This window comes from Crassostrea angulata, chromosome 6 (assembly GCF_025612915.1).
Source record: "Crassostrea angulata isolate pt1a10 chromosome 6, ASM2561291v2, whole genome shotgun sequence".
In the NCBI taxonomy this organism is placed as follows: Eukaryota; Metazoa; Mollusca; class Bivalvia; order Ostreida; family Ostreidae; genus Magallana; species Magallana angulata.
Genome location: NC_069116.1, coordinates 15,333,155 through 15,350,613, shown reverse-complemented (window position 1 = coordinate 15,350,613; position 17,459 = coordinate 15,333,155). Strand labels below are relative to the sequence as shown.

The window sequence follows — 17,459 nt, the reverse complement described above, 5'->3', positions numbered from 1 at the left end:
AGGGGCGCCAAATATTTGCGCAAGAACGGAATTTAATTTTAAAAAAAACCCACCAAAGGTCTCAACAGAATTTGTCCATGAAATTTGTGTTTTATTTTTGCATGTTTTTAACTCATCATTTTATTTGAAATCATGTCAATATGACAGGCTTATTTCCGTCAAATGAATATTGATAAAAACTGAGTAGCTGATAAACAATAATAGTAGCTTATGTAATTTGATACAAATCCCAAAGTTAAGGTTAAGGTTAGAGGGCAAAACTGGATACCATATTTAAATTTTATTCAAGGTCACACAGAGTTCAATCGTTTTATTTGTATATATTTGTATATAAGGGAGGGATGGGTATTTTAAGATTTTTTTTTTCGTTTTTTAAACAAAATTTAGGACTGGGATTTTTTATCGTAACCTTTGGATAAGTTTTTATGTCTGGACAATATGGTTCTATCCTATTTTGGTTAGACTCTCTTTTTCATCTGTTTTATCAATCTTTGAAAAAAAAAAACAGTTACATAGTGAACAGCAAGTTAAACAGTTCAGTTCTTTCTATCTTAGTTTATTTTTTCAATGTGTTTTTTGCGTTTATAATTTGATGAAAAGGGATAGGCATTCAAGTGTCATTGATTATCATCGGTAAGCGATAGGGAATAAAGACATGTCAATATATAGAGCGAAATTGGTCTAGAAATAGACGTTATTATCCAAACCAAATCTAATTTAAGACCAGCCATAGATATGTCACTTTTTCTCACTGTGTCACGTCTGTATCGGTGGTGCCTTTATTTACAAATATATAATTATATGCAAAGTTGTTTTTATTTGGTCAGTGTCGATTGCAAAACACCAATAACTATAAACCCATTATATCAATTGTAGGTTTTTGTTATTGTGGAAAATTATATAATGAGTCACGGTAAAACTTGCATCTCAGTCATGATAATAGAATGACAATTTTTTTTATATTTTTTTTTGATGATGGTAAATATAATGATGTCTCACAAATCTGGAAACAGGGTAGAAAAATAAAGTGCAGATATGATCATGGTGATCCAAGTCGAGGTCATGTTTTCGTAGAGAAGTTTAGTGTGAGACAAAGCGTGCTACTTAAAATAAGTGCATTGGCAAATTGTTTCTATTTTTCACTTGGTAGCGCAGTCTTCTAAGTAGACTGCTGGCCTGCAGATCCTTAGTTAGAATATGGCACGGATATTGCATTAAATTGTTATATTTGGCGTCATCTTCAAATCGTACACATTCTATAGAGTATTGTATGCCTTTTCTTTGGTAGCTCATGCGGTGTATAAAAGTAGCAATCATTACAGAAATATTTTACATAATGCGCTGACTCGGGAACATACATGTTTAATTACCTGAACTGAATTAATTTAATTGATTTAATTTAAACTGCTTATGATCATTTTATTACTGAAATAATATAAAGAGAAAACTGGAAACAACTCGTACGTTAATAGATACAAGACATGGCCCAATCTACAGAGAACATGTATTTTTAGAGCAGAAAAGAGGTACGATAACGGTCAAAAATCGACAAGAAAATGAGGAAATGTCTGAATGTTCAGACGTCAATCTAGTGAACTGATATTGAATGAGTATAACAATCGACCGAGGGACATATGAAATAGGCCACATCGATTATATATAGAATCAGATCCCATAGGATTGTTCCTAAATGGACTGATAATGCTATATTTGGCTTGAAAGAAAAGTTGGACGATATACTGAGATATATTTAGATTATATAATATATTTGTTATAGGTATGTCAAACAAGAGGCATACAGGCCGTGACGGCCACTTGAGTACCAAAGCCCATAGATTGACCTGTCAGAGGGTCTCATCTTTTCTACAAGTCATGAGTTCGAAACTCGCTTGGACTTTTACAATTTAAACCTTTCTAAGAATTTTTAAAATTTATTTTATGGCCAAATATTGAACAATTTGAATATTATAAACGGTGAGTATATTTTGAACATGATGTTTTTTATTCACATTTAAAATATCTCGAAGTGTCCCATACCACCTTAAAACGTCCAGCATTGTTAGTATATGTGGTACTTGTGTTTCAAGCGTTTGATGTGTGTATATGGTTTGTCAAGAGGCCGAAGAGGGTATTTTCAATTCAATTTCAGGTGACCTATATTGCAATAATATTGGTCTTCGTCTGTCTTCATGCGGCCAGTTTCAATTCAGTATTTGCAGATATAAAGGAGATGATTTTTATACATTACTAGTATATACATAAACACTTGAACACTGACCATTTTGGCCCTGTCCTAGAGGCAAAATCCTTATCCCAAGGGACATGAAATAAACAATTTTGGTTGAGGGCTTCCTTGTCTTCTCAATGATGAATTCAGTATGTGCAGAAGTAAAAAAGAGCGACAAACCCTGTCGAATCTCCTGCACCTAGGATATTTAAACAATTTATGTAAATTTCATAGAAAAGAATCGTGTTTATCAGTACATGTATACTATAGAACTGCATTCTCTGATCATTGACAAACATACACTTATACTTTTCTTCTTATTTTCATTTCTGTTTATTTTCTTTACAACGTGATCTCAAACAATCCCCGACTGTGCTGGCGCTATTGTTTATCAAACGTTATTTGGATTGGGCAAGAGCATTATGTATTTTCTGTCATTATCTGAAGAGTTTTAAATGTTTTCCAAAATCATTCTAGATCTATTACATAATTTATTTTTTTAAAATAATATTTCACATGAAAGGAGCAAAAACGCAGAATTTAAAAAGAAAAGTCCACTATGATTCGAACACCTTATGATTCGAACACCCTCTCAGCCGAGTTGTACTGTCTACATTCCTCCGCCTATCACACTGAGCTTTGTCGACACATATCAATCTGAGTAAATCACTTTTATAAATGACAATTATAAATAAATTTCTGAAGTTTTTGTGAAGACCACGAATTTTGACCCATAATGGGCTAGACTCCACTTTAATAAAACAATAATAAAAAAATGAAAAGTTATCCTTTTAATAAAAGTACTTTTAGGATAGAGTTCAGATCCATTCGTCTAAAAATTTGCAATTTAGCACAACAAATGGTCAAGATTTAGGCACAAAACGGCGTGTGGCTTAATTTGGACACCTAATAGAATGAAAACACGCATCATGAAATTTATGGTATAAACAATGTGTACAAGCCAAAAATGCATATTTTATTAACATTTGAATAATTTCTTTTATTGCTCTAAGTGGCGGATTTATAAAGCCGTGTACGCCCCTGTCCTATGCAATTAACCAGGTTTGTCTTCAATTTTGCAATTTATGTAATAAAAATGCAGAATATCACATTTGAAAAGAAATGGCCATGTAGTTTTCGAGAAGTTAAAAATATTCAATTGTTAATGGATGACGACGGAAAAAACCAATTGCAATAGGTCACCCGAGTTAGTCAGGTGACTTAAAAAATGTAACAAGCACACCATTTTCCAATGTTTTATTTCAATGTTTACAATGTTGCATGATAAATGTCTTCTTTGATTATTTAAAGGCAATACATAGTAATCAAGTGGATTGTTGTAATTTATATTTTAAAAAAAAGCCCAGATAAAATTGCCATTGCTTAAATGCTCAAAATAAAATTACAACAAAATAATTAAACTAGGTCAACTCAATTTTAAATTTAAAAAATGCCAGTAAGATTGTGTCTAAAAGTATAAATGTGAATAAACAAATCCAAGAAAGCAAAATATCTGATAAGTAAATTATTCTTATATTCATAAATTATCTCAGCTGATAACAAAGGACTAAGCAAAGCAACAAGAAGCCTTCTCCCATTGCAAGATGTGGTTTTAATTTTAGAACTCGTACACATCCATCATTCCAACCACTAACATTCCTTTTCATTTCTTTCTCTATAAAAAGCATCAATGTGTAAAAAGAATTGGCAATAACTTCATAGTTCATAACTTTATTTTATCTAAACATTCACACATGTTTATATTATCAGCTCACACATATCTCGTTGTGTAGATGCAAACTTAAGATTTTCTAGAATACATTGCAGCAGTATGCTTGAATATTAAAAATATCATTAGGGTCTTCCGTCTTCAGCGGAAGACCCTTCTATTATTCTTCGGTTTCTTTTTCAATTCTATTATTATTAGGGTCTTCCGTCTTCAGCGGAAGACCCTTCTATTATTCTATTGTTTCTTTTTCACTTTTCTTCTTATTATTCTTTTTTTTTCTTACCGATTTTGTGCAGAAGATTTCTCGGAGATGGCTGGGTCGATTTCGCTCAAATTTTCAATATAAACGTGTTTTTATCTAAAGCTGATACATTTTTTTTCATTTTTGAAAAAACACTTCCGGTCAGAAGTTATCGTCCGTTTACGATTTTAAAAAGTCAATTTTGTCTGTCGGGTTTCTCAAAAACGAGTAAAGATAAAAGGCTGAAATTTTCAGAGATGATAGATCTACCGTTTTTCTAATGTACCTCGGTATAGAGAATGTCCGCCGTCACTTCCGGTCGTCACCGGAAGGAAATTTCAAAAATTGAGTTTTTCGACTTTTTTATTTTTTAATATTTTTCTTTGAAATTTTTAAACCTTATAGTGACCCTTTTACTGATTAAGAATATGTAATTAGTTTTAAAATCGATCAATGCATTCTCGAGAAATTAAGCGTCAAAGTTCTGAAGCGGAGTCCGAGTAGCTCAGTCGTTATAGTCGTGGACATGGCCCAGGCGACCCGGGTTCAAGCCTCGAGTGCCGCAAAATTTTTTTCTCTTTTTTTCGCTTAGATCTACGATTTTATCTTTGAATTGATAAGTTTAAACTTATCTTTTCAAAAATTGGACGGAAGACCCACTCGTTGCTCGCAACGAGATCGAATCTAGTTATTATTCTTTTTTTCCTTACACATTTTGTGCAGGCGATTTCTCGGAAATGGCTGAGTCGATTTCATTCAAATTTTCACTGATGATGCCTCGCCATCTGAAGTTTGTACCCCCGTGACAATTTTTCAAAAGTTACTTCCGGTCGGAAGTTATCGCCATTTTACGATTTTTTAAAGTCAATTTTGTCTCTAAGGTTTCTCAAAAACGAGTAAAGATATAGGGCTGAAACTTTCAGAGATGATAGATCTATCGTTTTTCTGGTGCACCTCGGTCAAGAGAATGTCAGCCGTCACTTCTGGTCGTCACCGGAAGGAAATTTAAAAAATTGAATTTTTCGACTTTTTTATTTTTGAATATTATTTTTTTGAAATTTTCACACCTGATAGTGACCTTCTTACTGATTTAGAATATGTAATTTATTTTAAAATCGATCAAGGCATTCTTGAGAAATTAAGCGTTAAAGTTCTGAAGCGAGAGTCCGAGTAGCTCAGTCGATAGAGTCGTGGACATGGCCAAGACGACCCGGGTTCAAGCCTCGAGTGCCGCAAATTTTTTTTTTAATTTTTTTCGCTCAGATCTACGGTTTTATCTTTGAATTGATAAGTATGATCTAATCTATTCAAAAATCGTACGGAAGACCCACTCGTTGCTCGCAACGAGATCGAATCTAGTTATAACTATTATTAATATGTTGAAGCGAGGAGTCAGTTGAACTACCGTTTCTTTATAAGAAGCCTCAATATTTCAAATTTCAATGTCTCAATTCATAGCCCTGTAAGATCTGTTTGTATTCTTATTTGATTGTGAATCTTTCGAAAGTATGACCAGGCCCATTGCCTGGAGACCGCTTGTTCTAGGATCTCCTTTGCCTGCTGTGGGACCGATTGTGTGAATCTTCCCACTTTTTATTAACTCCAGCATCAAACACTGCAGGTATTGTGGATACCTGTGCCAGAGATCAAAGAGGTTTGTAATATAATAAATTTGCAAGTAAAGTTAAAGGATTTTAAATTAAATGCATGCAGAACCCAAAAAAATCAGATCTAAAAATAAGATCTAAGCTTCAATTTTATGAATATGAATGTTTCAAATTGATCATTTTTTCCAATAAAACATATTTGAAATATTGTCCTTGATGACTACAAGCTGCCTGAAATACAATATGTCTCCAATCAGCACATGCTAACAAGCTTCAATGTCTAAACATGAAAGATAAATAGAACACAGCATCTCACAACATGATGATATAATTGAAGTTGTTTGGATGGTAAGAGAATGAAATAAGATAAGGATGCTTGTGTTACACATATAATAGGCTGAATTACACACAATGCCTCTAAACCAACCTTATATGATTAAAAGATATATCAAGATGTGATCAAAATATAAGGTACAACTTTAAGGTTACATAAATAATCAATTCCTTACGTTCAAAAGTTGTCTGTATGAATAATATGTTACAAAAATTTAATTATGCTAGGAACAGTGCATCAAGGGCTTGTATTCAAAGTTGAAAATTATTGATATTTAGTCCTGAAATATGTAGCATATAGAATGTCTTTACACACTTATTGCATTTCTGAAATGATAAAGTAACTAGGAAACATGTCTTTCATGTTCAGATGTAAACTAAAACAATGCCTTCACAAATGTGCATAGCACATATTATGGTTTTTTACTTTGTTCACCTACTGAAACTTGTGCAAGTGTTCCACACATAAAAATGTTTCAAATCTTTAATGCAACTGAAATGCCAACAAGATTCATTCTAGATTCTGCAGCTAAGTTTTTAAGTCATTGGTGTATCAAAGCATATTAATTTTCAACACAAAAATATTTTGCAGGCTGAAAATTTGGCTTCAGAATTCTCATTTTGAAGCATATGTTGCTTCATTTTTTTGCTTGGGCATTAATTTTGGGTGGAAAATTCACTTTAAATGATAAGTAAAAAAAAAATTCTTATTGTAAATGTGGATTAAGTTCGATTGACCTAACAATGAAATCCCAAAAAAGTTGGGTGCATCAAATAATGATGAAAACAAGAGTGACTGGCATTTTGCGGAAACTTTCCTGCATGATATACCAAGGAATGCATGAAAATTTAAAGTTTGAAAAGAAACTAATCCACAAAATATAAGACACATGAATAAAGTGTAGCCCAAAATTTACAAAAACTGCATACAATATTCTGAACCTTTTAAATGGAATGTTCAACAACTTACTAATTAAAATCATAATCTGCAATTCTCATTACAGTTCCTCAGTACAGGCAATGCACAGAGCAAGTGCGTTTAGATTTATTTTGACTTGCATTAACCTTACAATAGTCTCTCATACATTCCATAAACAGAGTTCCGTTAAAATGGCATAAAATCAAAAGTACGATGCTTGTATTTTAAGCTTCATTGATTAAGCAAGTGGAGATTACCATAAATGTAATGAAGAATCACTTTTCATCATATGTCTACACTAATAGTGTTTTGTGTTACAGGTTGGTAAATAGTAAAAGTGGAGAAATATAAAGAAAGGAAAATCACAATAGTAAAAACCACATCAAAACTAATAATGATATACATTTAGTGCAAAAAATTCTTAATACATGAGTCATTAAAAACCATATCTAAACTGATTTAATCAGTACAAGACTCTGAAATAAAACAAAAAGCACCTAACAGTCAACAAAAAACAACCCAATTGGCAATTTAACAACTTATTTTCTAAAACTCAGTGCAATAAGGGTTAAAACTAAAAAATAACAAATCTGTTGGCAGAAATGACCTGATATGCATCAAATTGCTTCAGAACCAGTAAAATCCCCCCACGGGTTGTCTGAACCGGTTGAATTCAGTGAACCGGCTGAATCATGTCTGCCTCTATCCACGTTGCCATGGTTTTGACCATTTTCTGGAATAAATAAAGCACGGTTGGAATTGGATGGAGGGTTTTCTTCAAGGAGAGTCAAAGCACTGCTGATGTCTTTTGGTTTATTTTTATCCTCCTCTTGAGAAGGATCAACACTATCACAGGATGCTATGGTGGCGTTATCTAGACTACTAACATCAGGGCCAGTAGAGGGACTACTTCTTGGAATATTTGATGAATTTTCACCTTCAGTGACCTCCTTTCCTGGAGAGTTGCGTCGATGAAACTCGGCTGATATTCCAGTTTCCTCCGAAAAGTGTACTCGTACCGAGTCTGCACTTGGAGTGCCCAACTCACTCTCTGTGTCAGAGTCTCCACTGTCGCTGGGAAGAAGAGCTGATCTGGAGGAATGCCTTTCTATATTAGAATGTGTACTATTCACAGTGTTTTCTTGAGATATAGCAGTTACAGATGTATTAGCACTTTCTTCACTATTGTTTTCACTATTTGTGTTTTGTGTAGGATCACTGCTTTGATCCTGTGAATGCCTATTGCGATTACTTCTACCTCTTCTATTAAGTCTCGGTCTTCGACCAGAAGACCTTGACCTTTCTTCTGTTTGACCCAACCTCTCCATGTACTCTCTTCGGGCCTCTTCATAAGGTCGTGAGGTTAACATGGCTTCATGATATGGTGGAGGAGCCCTTCTCCTCATGAATTCTGCGTACACCCGAGACAGGGGCGTTTCATGTCGTGGACCATGGAGTTGCTGTTGTCTCAAATTGTACAATTTACAGGTGCAGCCTAGAGCAACAACAAGCAACAACCCACAGATAAGAGATCCAGATACAGCTGCAATGATGATCAAGTTGGTTGCTCCTGAAATCAAGACAAAATAGATTTGTATTTTTTAGAGAATTATTGCCTAAAATGTTAAAATGAAAATATTTTCATGACTGCAAATAAAAGATGGATGAGTAAGTGTAACAATTCAGACAGCATAGACTATCAAATATTTAACATGAACTAGTGTTTCATAAAAATGCATATTATGGATGTGAATGGAATGGATATTCATAATTTAAACAAGCTGATTTTATCCATATTACTGTGTTCAATGAAATAGTCAAATCAACTCCTTTTATGAAGAGAAAAATTGGTCAGACCAATGCGTGGATCCAGAAATTTATTACAGGACAAATAAATTTTGGTAGAAGGGAGATGATCTTGACAAATTGATAACAGATTTAGACATGAAAAATTCTCCTTTAAAAACTACAAAAGATTCTATAGAATCAGATTAATTCATATAAACAAACGACACTAAGACAGCTGTAACTGTATAGCGTTCATCTTATACTGTAAATTCCTTATGTTTCATGAGTACTTAATTCCGGGATCCCCCTGTTTTGTATCAAATCGCAAGAAAATAAAATCGCGAAAGCAGAACTTTTATCCTTATTTCCTATAGTTCTCAAGAAAAATAATGGCGAGATATTTAAAACCGCCAAGGGTGCTTCTCAAATTTTACGCTGATATTTATTCCTCACGTTTAATTAGGAATCTATAGTATGTTGCATATTCTTGTTTTTACTAAAATAAAATAACATCCTGTGTGTAAGGGTAGATATTTTTGCTTTCCACTTTATAAAACAGAATGTTGATTTCACAGTTGACTTGATACAAGACTATGCTTACTGCAACAATCATATTAAAGACTATGACTTACTGCAACAGTCAATATAGACTATGATTTATTGCTACAGTCAAATAGAGCTAGAATCAGAGACTATAACTTATTGCTATAGTCAAATACAGACTATTATTTACCGCTACAGTCAAATACAGACTATGATTTACTGCTGCAGTCAAATACAGACTATCATAATGATTTACTGCTACAGTCAAAGACTATGACTTACTGCTACAGTCAAATACAGACACTGACTTACTGCTACAGTCAAATACAGGCTATGATTTACTACTCCAGTCAAATACAGACTATGATTTACTGTTACAGTCAAATACAGACTATGATTTACTGCTACAGTCAAATACAGACTATGACTTACTGCTACCTCAAAGACTATGACTTACTGCTGCAGTCAAATACAAAGACTATGTTTTATTGCTACAGTCAAATACAAAGACTATGACTTACTGCTGCAGTCAAATACAAAGACTATGTTTTATTGCTACAGTCAAATACACACAATGATTTACTTCTCCAGTCAAAAACAGAGTATGACTTACAGCTACAGTCAAATACAGACTATGAGTTACAGATACAGTCAAATATATTATACTATTGCTTACTGCTACACTCAAAGACTTTGACTTACAGCTTCAGTAAAATACAGACTACGGTTTACTACTACAGTAAAATACAGACTATGACTTACTACTTCATTCAAATACAGACTATGACTTACAGCTACAATCATATACAGACTCTGATTTACTGCTACACTCAAAGACTATGACTTACTGCTACAGTCAAATACAGACTATGAGTTACAGATACAGTCAAATATATTATACTATTGCTTACTGCTACACTCAAAGACTTTGACTTACAGCTTCAGTAAAATACAGACAACAGTTTACTACTACAGTAAAATACAGACTATGACTTACTACTTCATTCAAATACAGACTATGACTTACAGCTACAGTCAAATACAGACTCTGATTTACTGCTACAGTCAAAGACTATGACTTACTGCTAGAGTCAAATACAGACTATGATTTATTGCTAGAGTCAAATACAAAGACTATGGCTTACTGCTAGAGTCAAACACAAAGACTATGATTTACTGCTACAGTCATATACAGACTATGATTTACTGCTACAGTAAGATACAAACTATGATTTAATGCTACAGTCAGATACAGACTATGATTTACTGCTACAGTCAGAGAATAAGACTCACTGCTACAGTCAGATACAAAGACTATGGCTAACTGCTACAGTCAAATACAAAGACTATGGCTTACTGCTACAGTCAAATACAAAGACTATGATTTACTGCAACAGTCAAATACAGACTATGATTTACTACTACAGTAAGAAAATAAGACTCACTGCTACAGTCAGGTACAAAGACTATGACTTACTGCTACAGTCCACCTCATCGCTCCAGTCCCCGCAGTCATCTGTCTTGTCACAGATCCACGCTTCGTACACACAATTCTTATTCTGACACAAAAATGTTCCATTATGTGTTCCACAGGAAGATGGAGCTACAGTTGAATAGATCAAATTTTGAAAAAACCTAAGTAAATTCATACTCAAATCAGAAGTTTATGATAGAAATGATGATAATTCTTTTACAGAATATGCTTTAAATAACTGATGCAAAATTTGAAACATGTAATTTTATACCTGTAATCAGAAATGACTCCAATTACATTTCATAAGGAACAAAGATACCCCAAAGTTGTTTTTTTTCTCTCTACAGTACAGCTCAGCTGATGAGTTTCCTACATGTTATATAACTGAACTTACAACAATTCTTTTCATCCATTTTGTTGGAGCAGAATCCTACGCCATTACAGCGGTGACTCCTTGGATAGCACTGGGAACTTCCCGGACCGCAGGTGTACAGAGTGTTACAGTTTCCTACAATTTTCGTTTTAAATCAATGAGAATGCACAAGCAAATTTTCTTAAACAATAAAATGTTCAATTTAATTCTTCTGGACAATAAAACACATTATTAAAAATAAATATCAACAGAAATCAAGCAAGTAAATGATCAACAAATTCTACAGAGCAAATATCAGTCTGAAAGATATTTTCAAGTACATGTATGAGTAAGTTTATTTTTGGATTACAGTAACTAAAAATAACTTAACATTACCGGTATTTGTTTTGAGTCTATACTACAATAATATTTTCATCATGCTTTCATACTAAATACATACAAAGCAGTTAAAAATATATTTGAATTCTTTCATTTGAATATATTTTATTGCAACACAAACAAGTACAGTGGGATTGGGCACAAGTTCTTAAAACTCAATTTGCCATCTCCCTGAATCAATTGTTGCTGCTATTAATAATTAACTGAATACGTTTCCAATATTATCAAAAATTGCTTAGTGTCTATGAAAATGTACACTTTAGTTCTGAATAATTACATAAATTATTAGAATAACTATTGTTGAAAATGTTGGTACAATTACCGGTACTAATTAATATAATCTTTTTTTTGGGGGGGGGGGGGGGGGGGGGGGTGTAGATTATATACCAGAATTTCTTCTAAATCTACTCGGGTCTAACTCTTGTACCTGAACGAACAACCTGTAAAGACTTGCTTTAGTTATAGCTTAATATCCAGCAAATATCAGAGACACAACTTTTGTGTCTGCAGACCTTTTGTGCCTCTTACCACAGTGTATTTCATCCCCTCCATGTTCCTGACAGTCCCAGACTCCATTACACTTGTCCTTAGCGTCAAAGCAATCAATCTCACCATTCCCACAGGATACTTGGTTTGACAGACAAAGTCCTAAACATAACAAAACACCACATTTTTCAGCTGATTAAAGGCACCATGCATACATGTACAAGCAAGTTTGTAAAAATTATTTTGAGAAATGTCTTAACCAAAAAATACTTTTTTTCACCCTTTTGAACAGAATTTTATATTTTTCTGAGTGACATACCTTTCCTCTGATATGTAAAGTTGAAGCCCTTCTCGGAAAAGCTATCATCAGAATGGAAGACAATAGTCATCCAATTTGACTTGGACTCCAGCTTGGATGGAGGAATGTGATTTCCGTAAAATGTGCCTAAAATTTGATCACTCTCTTCTTCTTTCCCATCATACACTATGAGATAGTCACTATCAGCATTGGCCTGAACAGCAAAGTCAACGACCCTCAGTTGTATACGATCACTGGGGATCTGCATGTGGATGGTCCATTTGCAGTTCATTCCAGGAGGGTAATCTCTGGGGTAGAGAGGTGATGTTATATATCCATCTTCACTATGAATGTGAGCGTTGCAGTTGATACCTGGGGAAAAAAGTAAGAAGAGATCATGAATCTATGTTTCCAAGCATACAATCTTTTACAAAATTTAGATTTTTAGATTGAATGTTGAGTTTTAATTTAATAGCAAACCAGAGAGCTTTGGTAGAAATAGATAAACTACTCAGTACAAAATGATGTGCTCATTATAAACACTGATATTTTAGTACATGTATCATAAATAAATTTCAGTCTCATATAGTGTATAACTAGTATTCATAATTTGTACACACACATTTAAAAACATTTATTATATTTGAAGACAGTTAAAAACACTTTACAATCATTTCAAATCATGAAATATTTTCATATCCAAAATCAAGAAATTATTATGTTGAGTTTTTTTGGCATTACCAGGGTATTTAGAGGTTGTGAGGGTGTAACTTACTGCAATTCTGTTCATCAAGTCCCCTATAACAATCTTCACTGCCATCACATCTCTTGGCTTCAGGCAGACAAATGAAGGCACTGCTTAAGTTTGAATAGCAACGGAAAAATCCTTCACCACAGTTAATATTGGATGGTGATGTTGGAATATCAGTGGCTGCAAATTATCAACAACAAATAATATAGAAGTGAACACAATCAATAAATACCAGTTCTACAGTTTTATATAGTTACACCTTTTCAGATTAAAGAGAGCCATAAAACCCTAAATCATCTACAGTCCACATTTGCTTTACCACTCGTTGTTAAAGTGTTATCCACAACAACGTACATCTAAATTGGCTATTACAAATACAAGCATAACAGGTATTTGAGATTTATAAAAATTGTCTAGCAGTACATGTGTTATAAAACATTACGAATAACCAATAATCATAGTTTAATATCCTTAATTTCATAAAACATTTTACTTTACTCTTCTAAACAGGTGTAATGTATGACATTACATCGTATCATAGAATACACTTCAGGGAACCCAATAAACACCTGGGTAGCTCTGGGTTTTACCTGAAGGACATGTCTTTGCATTCTCATCACTGCCGTCTCCACATTCATCTAGTCCATTACACAGCCACTTCTTCAGTATACATCTGCCACTGTTACAAAGGAACTGGTCTGTCTTACAATTTCCTACAGGAGGACCTGACAGAAAAAATCCATTGTCACAAAGCATGTCAATACTATACGTTACGGTTTATATATGGTCAGTAAATTCCATATGGGGAAAGAGGGGAGCTCGAGCCCCCAAATGGAATTTACGGACCATGCATAAACCATATTAAGTCAACTACAAACCATGTAACAATTATATCTTTATAACGACTGTCTTTTTTTTAATGATAAAAAGTAAATAAAACAATGGAAATAAAGCTTTTATAACAATATTACAAGTTTCAATTTGAGTACGAAACCTGACGTTATAATGCTCTAAAAGGATGCATAATGCTCGAAGAGGGTAATATTTCCTACTGACTATGTATGGAATATACATAGTCTCCACGTGACTGCTGTTAGCCAGTGAATTTCTTTCAATTTAGCAGGAGGTAAGATATAGTCAAATACACTCAGTTCAGACGACATTAGATTTAGAACATGTCAGAGATTGTACAAGAGATATGGTTATATATGATTTCAAATGGAATGCCAAGAAAATGCTTCATATTTTATAAAATTCACTTCTAGCCTTAAAATCTGAGAAAAGGGCTTTTATATTTTGACATAATGTAATGGATCAGAACCAAAAAGACAACCTAAACACATTCACAAGATCTTAACATTAAATAAGGCAAGTTTTACCACAACATACACTTAGTGACCATGTGATTTATGTTTTTTACATAGATTTCTATATCCAAATATACAGCAATTGTTTCTTACCCCTGATATACTGAATCTTAAATCCTTTTCCTGATATCAATCCATCTGTGTAGAACTTCAACCAAACATGAGATGAATTAGAAATATAAACAAGTTGTCTGTTATTTCCACATAACTCCATGACTGGTTCCGGTCCAATAGTTAGAGCATCTCGATTACAAGAGCCATCATCACCGACCTCTATATCTAGGAATATGCTGCAACAAATATTTCTTAACTTTGATATGCAGAAATTAATGAATATGATACCAACTAAAAGGTAAATAGAATCAATTCATATTTCATAATTAAACATAATATCCATTCCATTTTTCAATGTGATATCAGCAAAAAACATTTTTGGTCGTTTTTTTATTATGTTTTAATTTGCCAACTTGGACTTTTGAAACATTAAGTTCACATTAAAATCATCTTTTTCCCTTGTTCATTTTGAGATGAAATATTACTAAAGTTAAGATACCCTGACCTGAATTTCATGTGCAAGTCTACTGGTTGATGCTATAATTCACAGATTAAAAACTAAAAATTTCCAAGGCCAATGCCTGTTACTGATAAAGACAAATTGCACATTTACATTTTTTCCTATATAGAAAGCACAAAACATCAATTATATTTGATACAAGCTGATCTGTGTTGCCTTACCTCAAGGTAATGATCTGCCCTTTTGGGGCAGTAATGAACCACTCAGAGCATGAGTTGGGTAAATATCCTAGGGGAAAGCCTGCTGATGTTATGATTTCTGTTTCCTCTTTGTATTCATCGTGAAAACAATCTGAGAAATTTATAAATACTGGTAAATCACTGATGATATATTATCATAGAAACTACAGGTAATACAAAACAATAAACAAAGGAAAACAGAAATTAGAAGCAAATACCTTTCCATATACAATATGTTTATCTTAACTCTTTTATTACCTTGCTACCAAAAGTTGTACATTTCTTTTAAAATTACCTGTTACTTTATCTTTAATCTTTAAATAATGTGATTGTGTGCGCAGCATGTTAAGCTCTAATGAAAAAAGTCAATTTGAGTGAAACTGGTTACTGTGTGTGTGACAACTACTTGTATGCACTTCATGTATATATACATGCATGTATGTAAGTCAGTCAAGAGCATCACTATAAACAGGTATACTGATATTTTAAGGGACGTTTAAATTGTACTTCTACACTGATTCTTATTTCATTAGTCTTGCTCAATCGCATAATCTCATGACAAGTAGAAATACAAAAAAATACATATATTCCCCAATTCTTCAGAAAGCCATCAGGTACATGTGGTATGCACTGTAAATTTAATAGCTATGATCAAATTGTAAAATGAATTATAAGTTTGCTTTTCATTGTGACAGCAGGAAATCTTGCTACAACTTAGGCTTATATGTTCTTCCTTTTAGATACAGCTGGATTGAGTGATAAAAATGAAACACCTCCTTGAGTCATGTTAAGTATTTTTACATATATAATAGGTCACTAAAACACTTCATCTACTTACCCTTTGAGTGACTGAGTCTAATGATGAAAACACATAATATGCAATATCCTGAAAAAGAAAAAATGTGATGTAAAATAAGATAAGCATTTCGATCAGAAAAGGAACAATATGTGATCTTTTATAAATAATGCTGAATCTCAGGGTGGAGAGAGAGAGAGAGAGAGAGAGAGAGAGAGAGAGAGAGAGAGAGAGAGAGAGAGAGTCTGTTCAGTGCATATCTTAAATTTTATATATAAAAATGTGTGAGGTCTAAATATGCTAAAGGCATTCTCAACAACAATTTTTAAAATTTTTTTCTTCATAAATTTACGCGACATATTTACGTCTTATAATTCTGAAATGGTAGAACCATGTGTAATTATAATCTAAAAATAAATTACACTTTTCAAGATTAAAAGCTATAGTTAGTTGTTTCTAAAATTATATTTCACACATTCAAGTTATCTTATTAAAAAAAAAAAAAAAATAGCTTCACTCTAACATTCCCATCAGGCCTATGAAAAGGTTCTTCCTTTGAAAAGTACTAAACCTAAAAACCCAACCTCTGAAAAAGTAATCGTACAATTGAACCATAATGTTTGGCCAGAGACATAAATAACAGATATTGGCAACTGATCGAAATCTCGTGGAATCCCGCGGCCCCTATTGTAAAGTGTTCCCAGTTTATCAATGTTTCTTTGATGTGCATAAAGCATACAATGTAAAAAGAAAATGGAAATTCAACCAAATACATAATACATCATATATTGTTATGAGTGCATCCTTCAAAGAGGTACCCAATGTGATATTAAAGTTTGAGAGTAGATGGGGTTACAATGTTGTCAAATCAACAATTACATGTAATAATTTAGAGTTGATCATACATCACCTTAATATTCATTTTGATTTAATTGTCATATGTTTGATTAAATACATTTATACTACATAAATTTAGGTCCTGGCATAGTTATAAACGTTTTGATTAAATCAGCTGATTTAACTGGGACATACCATAACCCAGTATCAGATAATAACATTGCAAATGTAATAAAAAAAAAACAAGGGAACTTAAGAATAGCAGTTGATTTAAAGGTCTAGTATAAAAACTCACTGAGAATGATTGGTATATCCATTCTATATCCGGGTTGAATATCTTTTTTATTGTCATTTAGTCGAAGTTGAAGTTTCACGATCCCATTTCATGTTGTCCACGACCATTTATCAACGATTTTTAAAATAGCTGCAGCTAATCTTCGTAGAAAACATCTAAGTATTAATTAAAATGCGAACTGAACAAACTACTGGTCATTTGAATATGTTTTACGTCCCTAATGTCATTTTAGCGTTGATAACAGTTGCTCTCATTTGTCGGCCA

The 17,459-nt window shown here is 33.1% G+C and overlaps 1 protein-coding gene across 1 annotated transcript; it reads right to left on the bottom strand.

The window, feature by feature from the left end:
* Positions 1–5,555: 5,555 nt before the first annotated feature.
* LOC128188861 (low-density lipoprotein receptor-related protein 12-like) lies at positions 5,556–17,459 on the bottom strand. Its single transcript, XM_052860157.1, has 11 exons — positions 17,196–17,459; positions 16,106–16,153; positions 15,250–15,379; positions 14,608–14,804; positions 13,738–13,872; positions 13,172–13,327; positions 12,418–12,768; positions 12,141–12,260; positions 11,256–11,369; positions 10,865–10,990; positions 5,556–8,626 (listed from the first exon to the last, which is right to left on the bottom strand). Exons 1-11 carry the CDS (start codon positions 17,215–17,217, stop codon positions 7,674–7,676), a joined length of 2,352 nt encoding a protein of 783 aa, XP_052716117.1. The 5' UTR covers positions 17,218–17,459; the 3' UTR covers positions 5,556–7,673.

What these genes read in the sequence shown, in the direction of transcription:
- LOC128188861 (XM_052860157.1), bottom strand. Translation starts at nt 17,217, where the DNA reads ATGGATATACCAATCATTCTCA. An exon ending in GGATATACCAATCATTCTCA is followed by an intron (nt 16,154 to 17,195) that starts GTGAGTTTTTAT and finishes TTTCTTTTTCAG; the next exon opens with GATATTGCATATTATGTGTT. An exon ending in TGCAAAGACATGTCCTTCAG is followed by an intron (nt 13,328 to 13,737) that starts GTAAAACCCAGA and finishes GATAATTTGCAG; the next exon opens with CCACTGATATTCCAACATCA.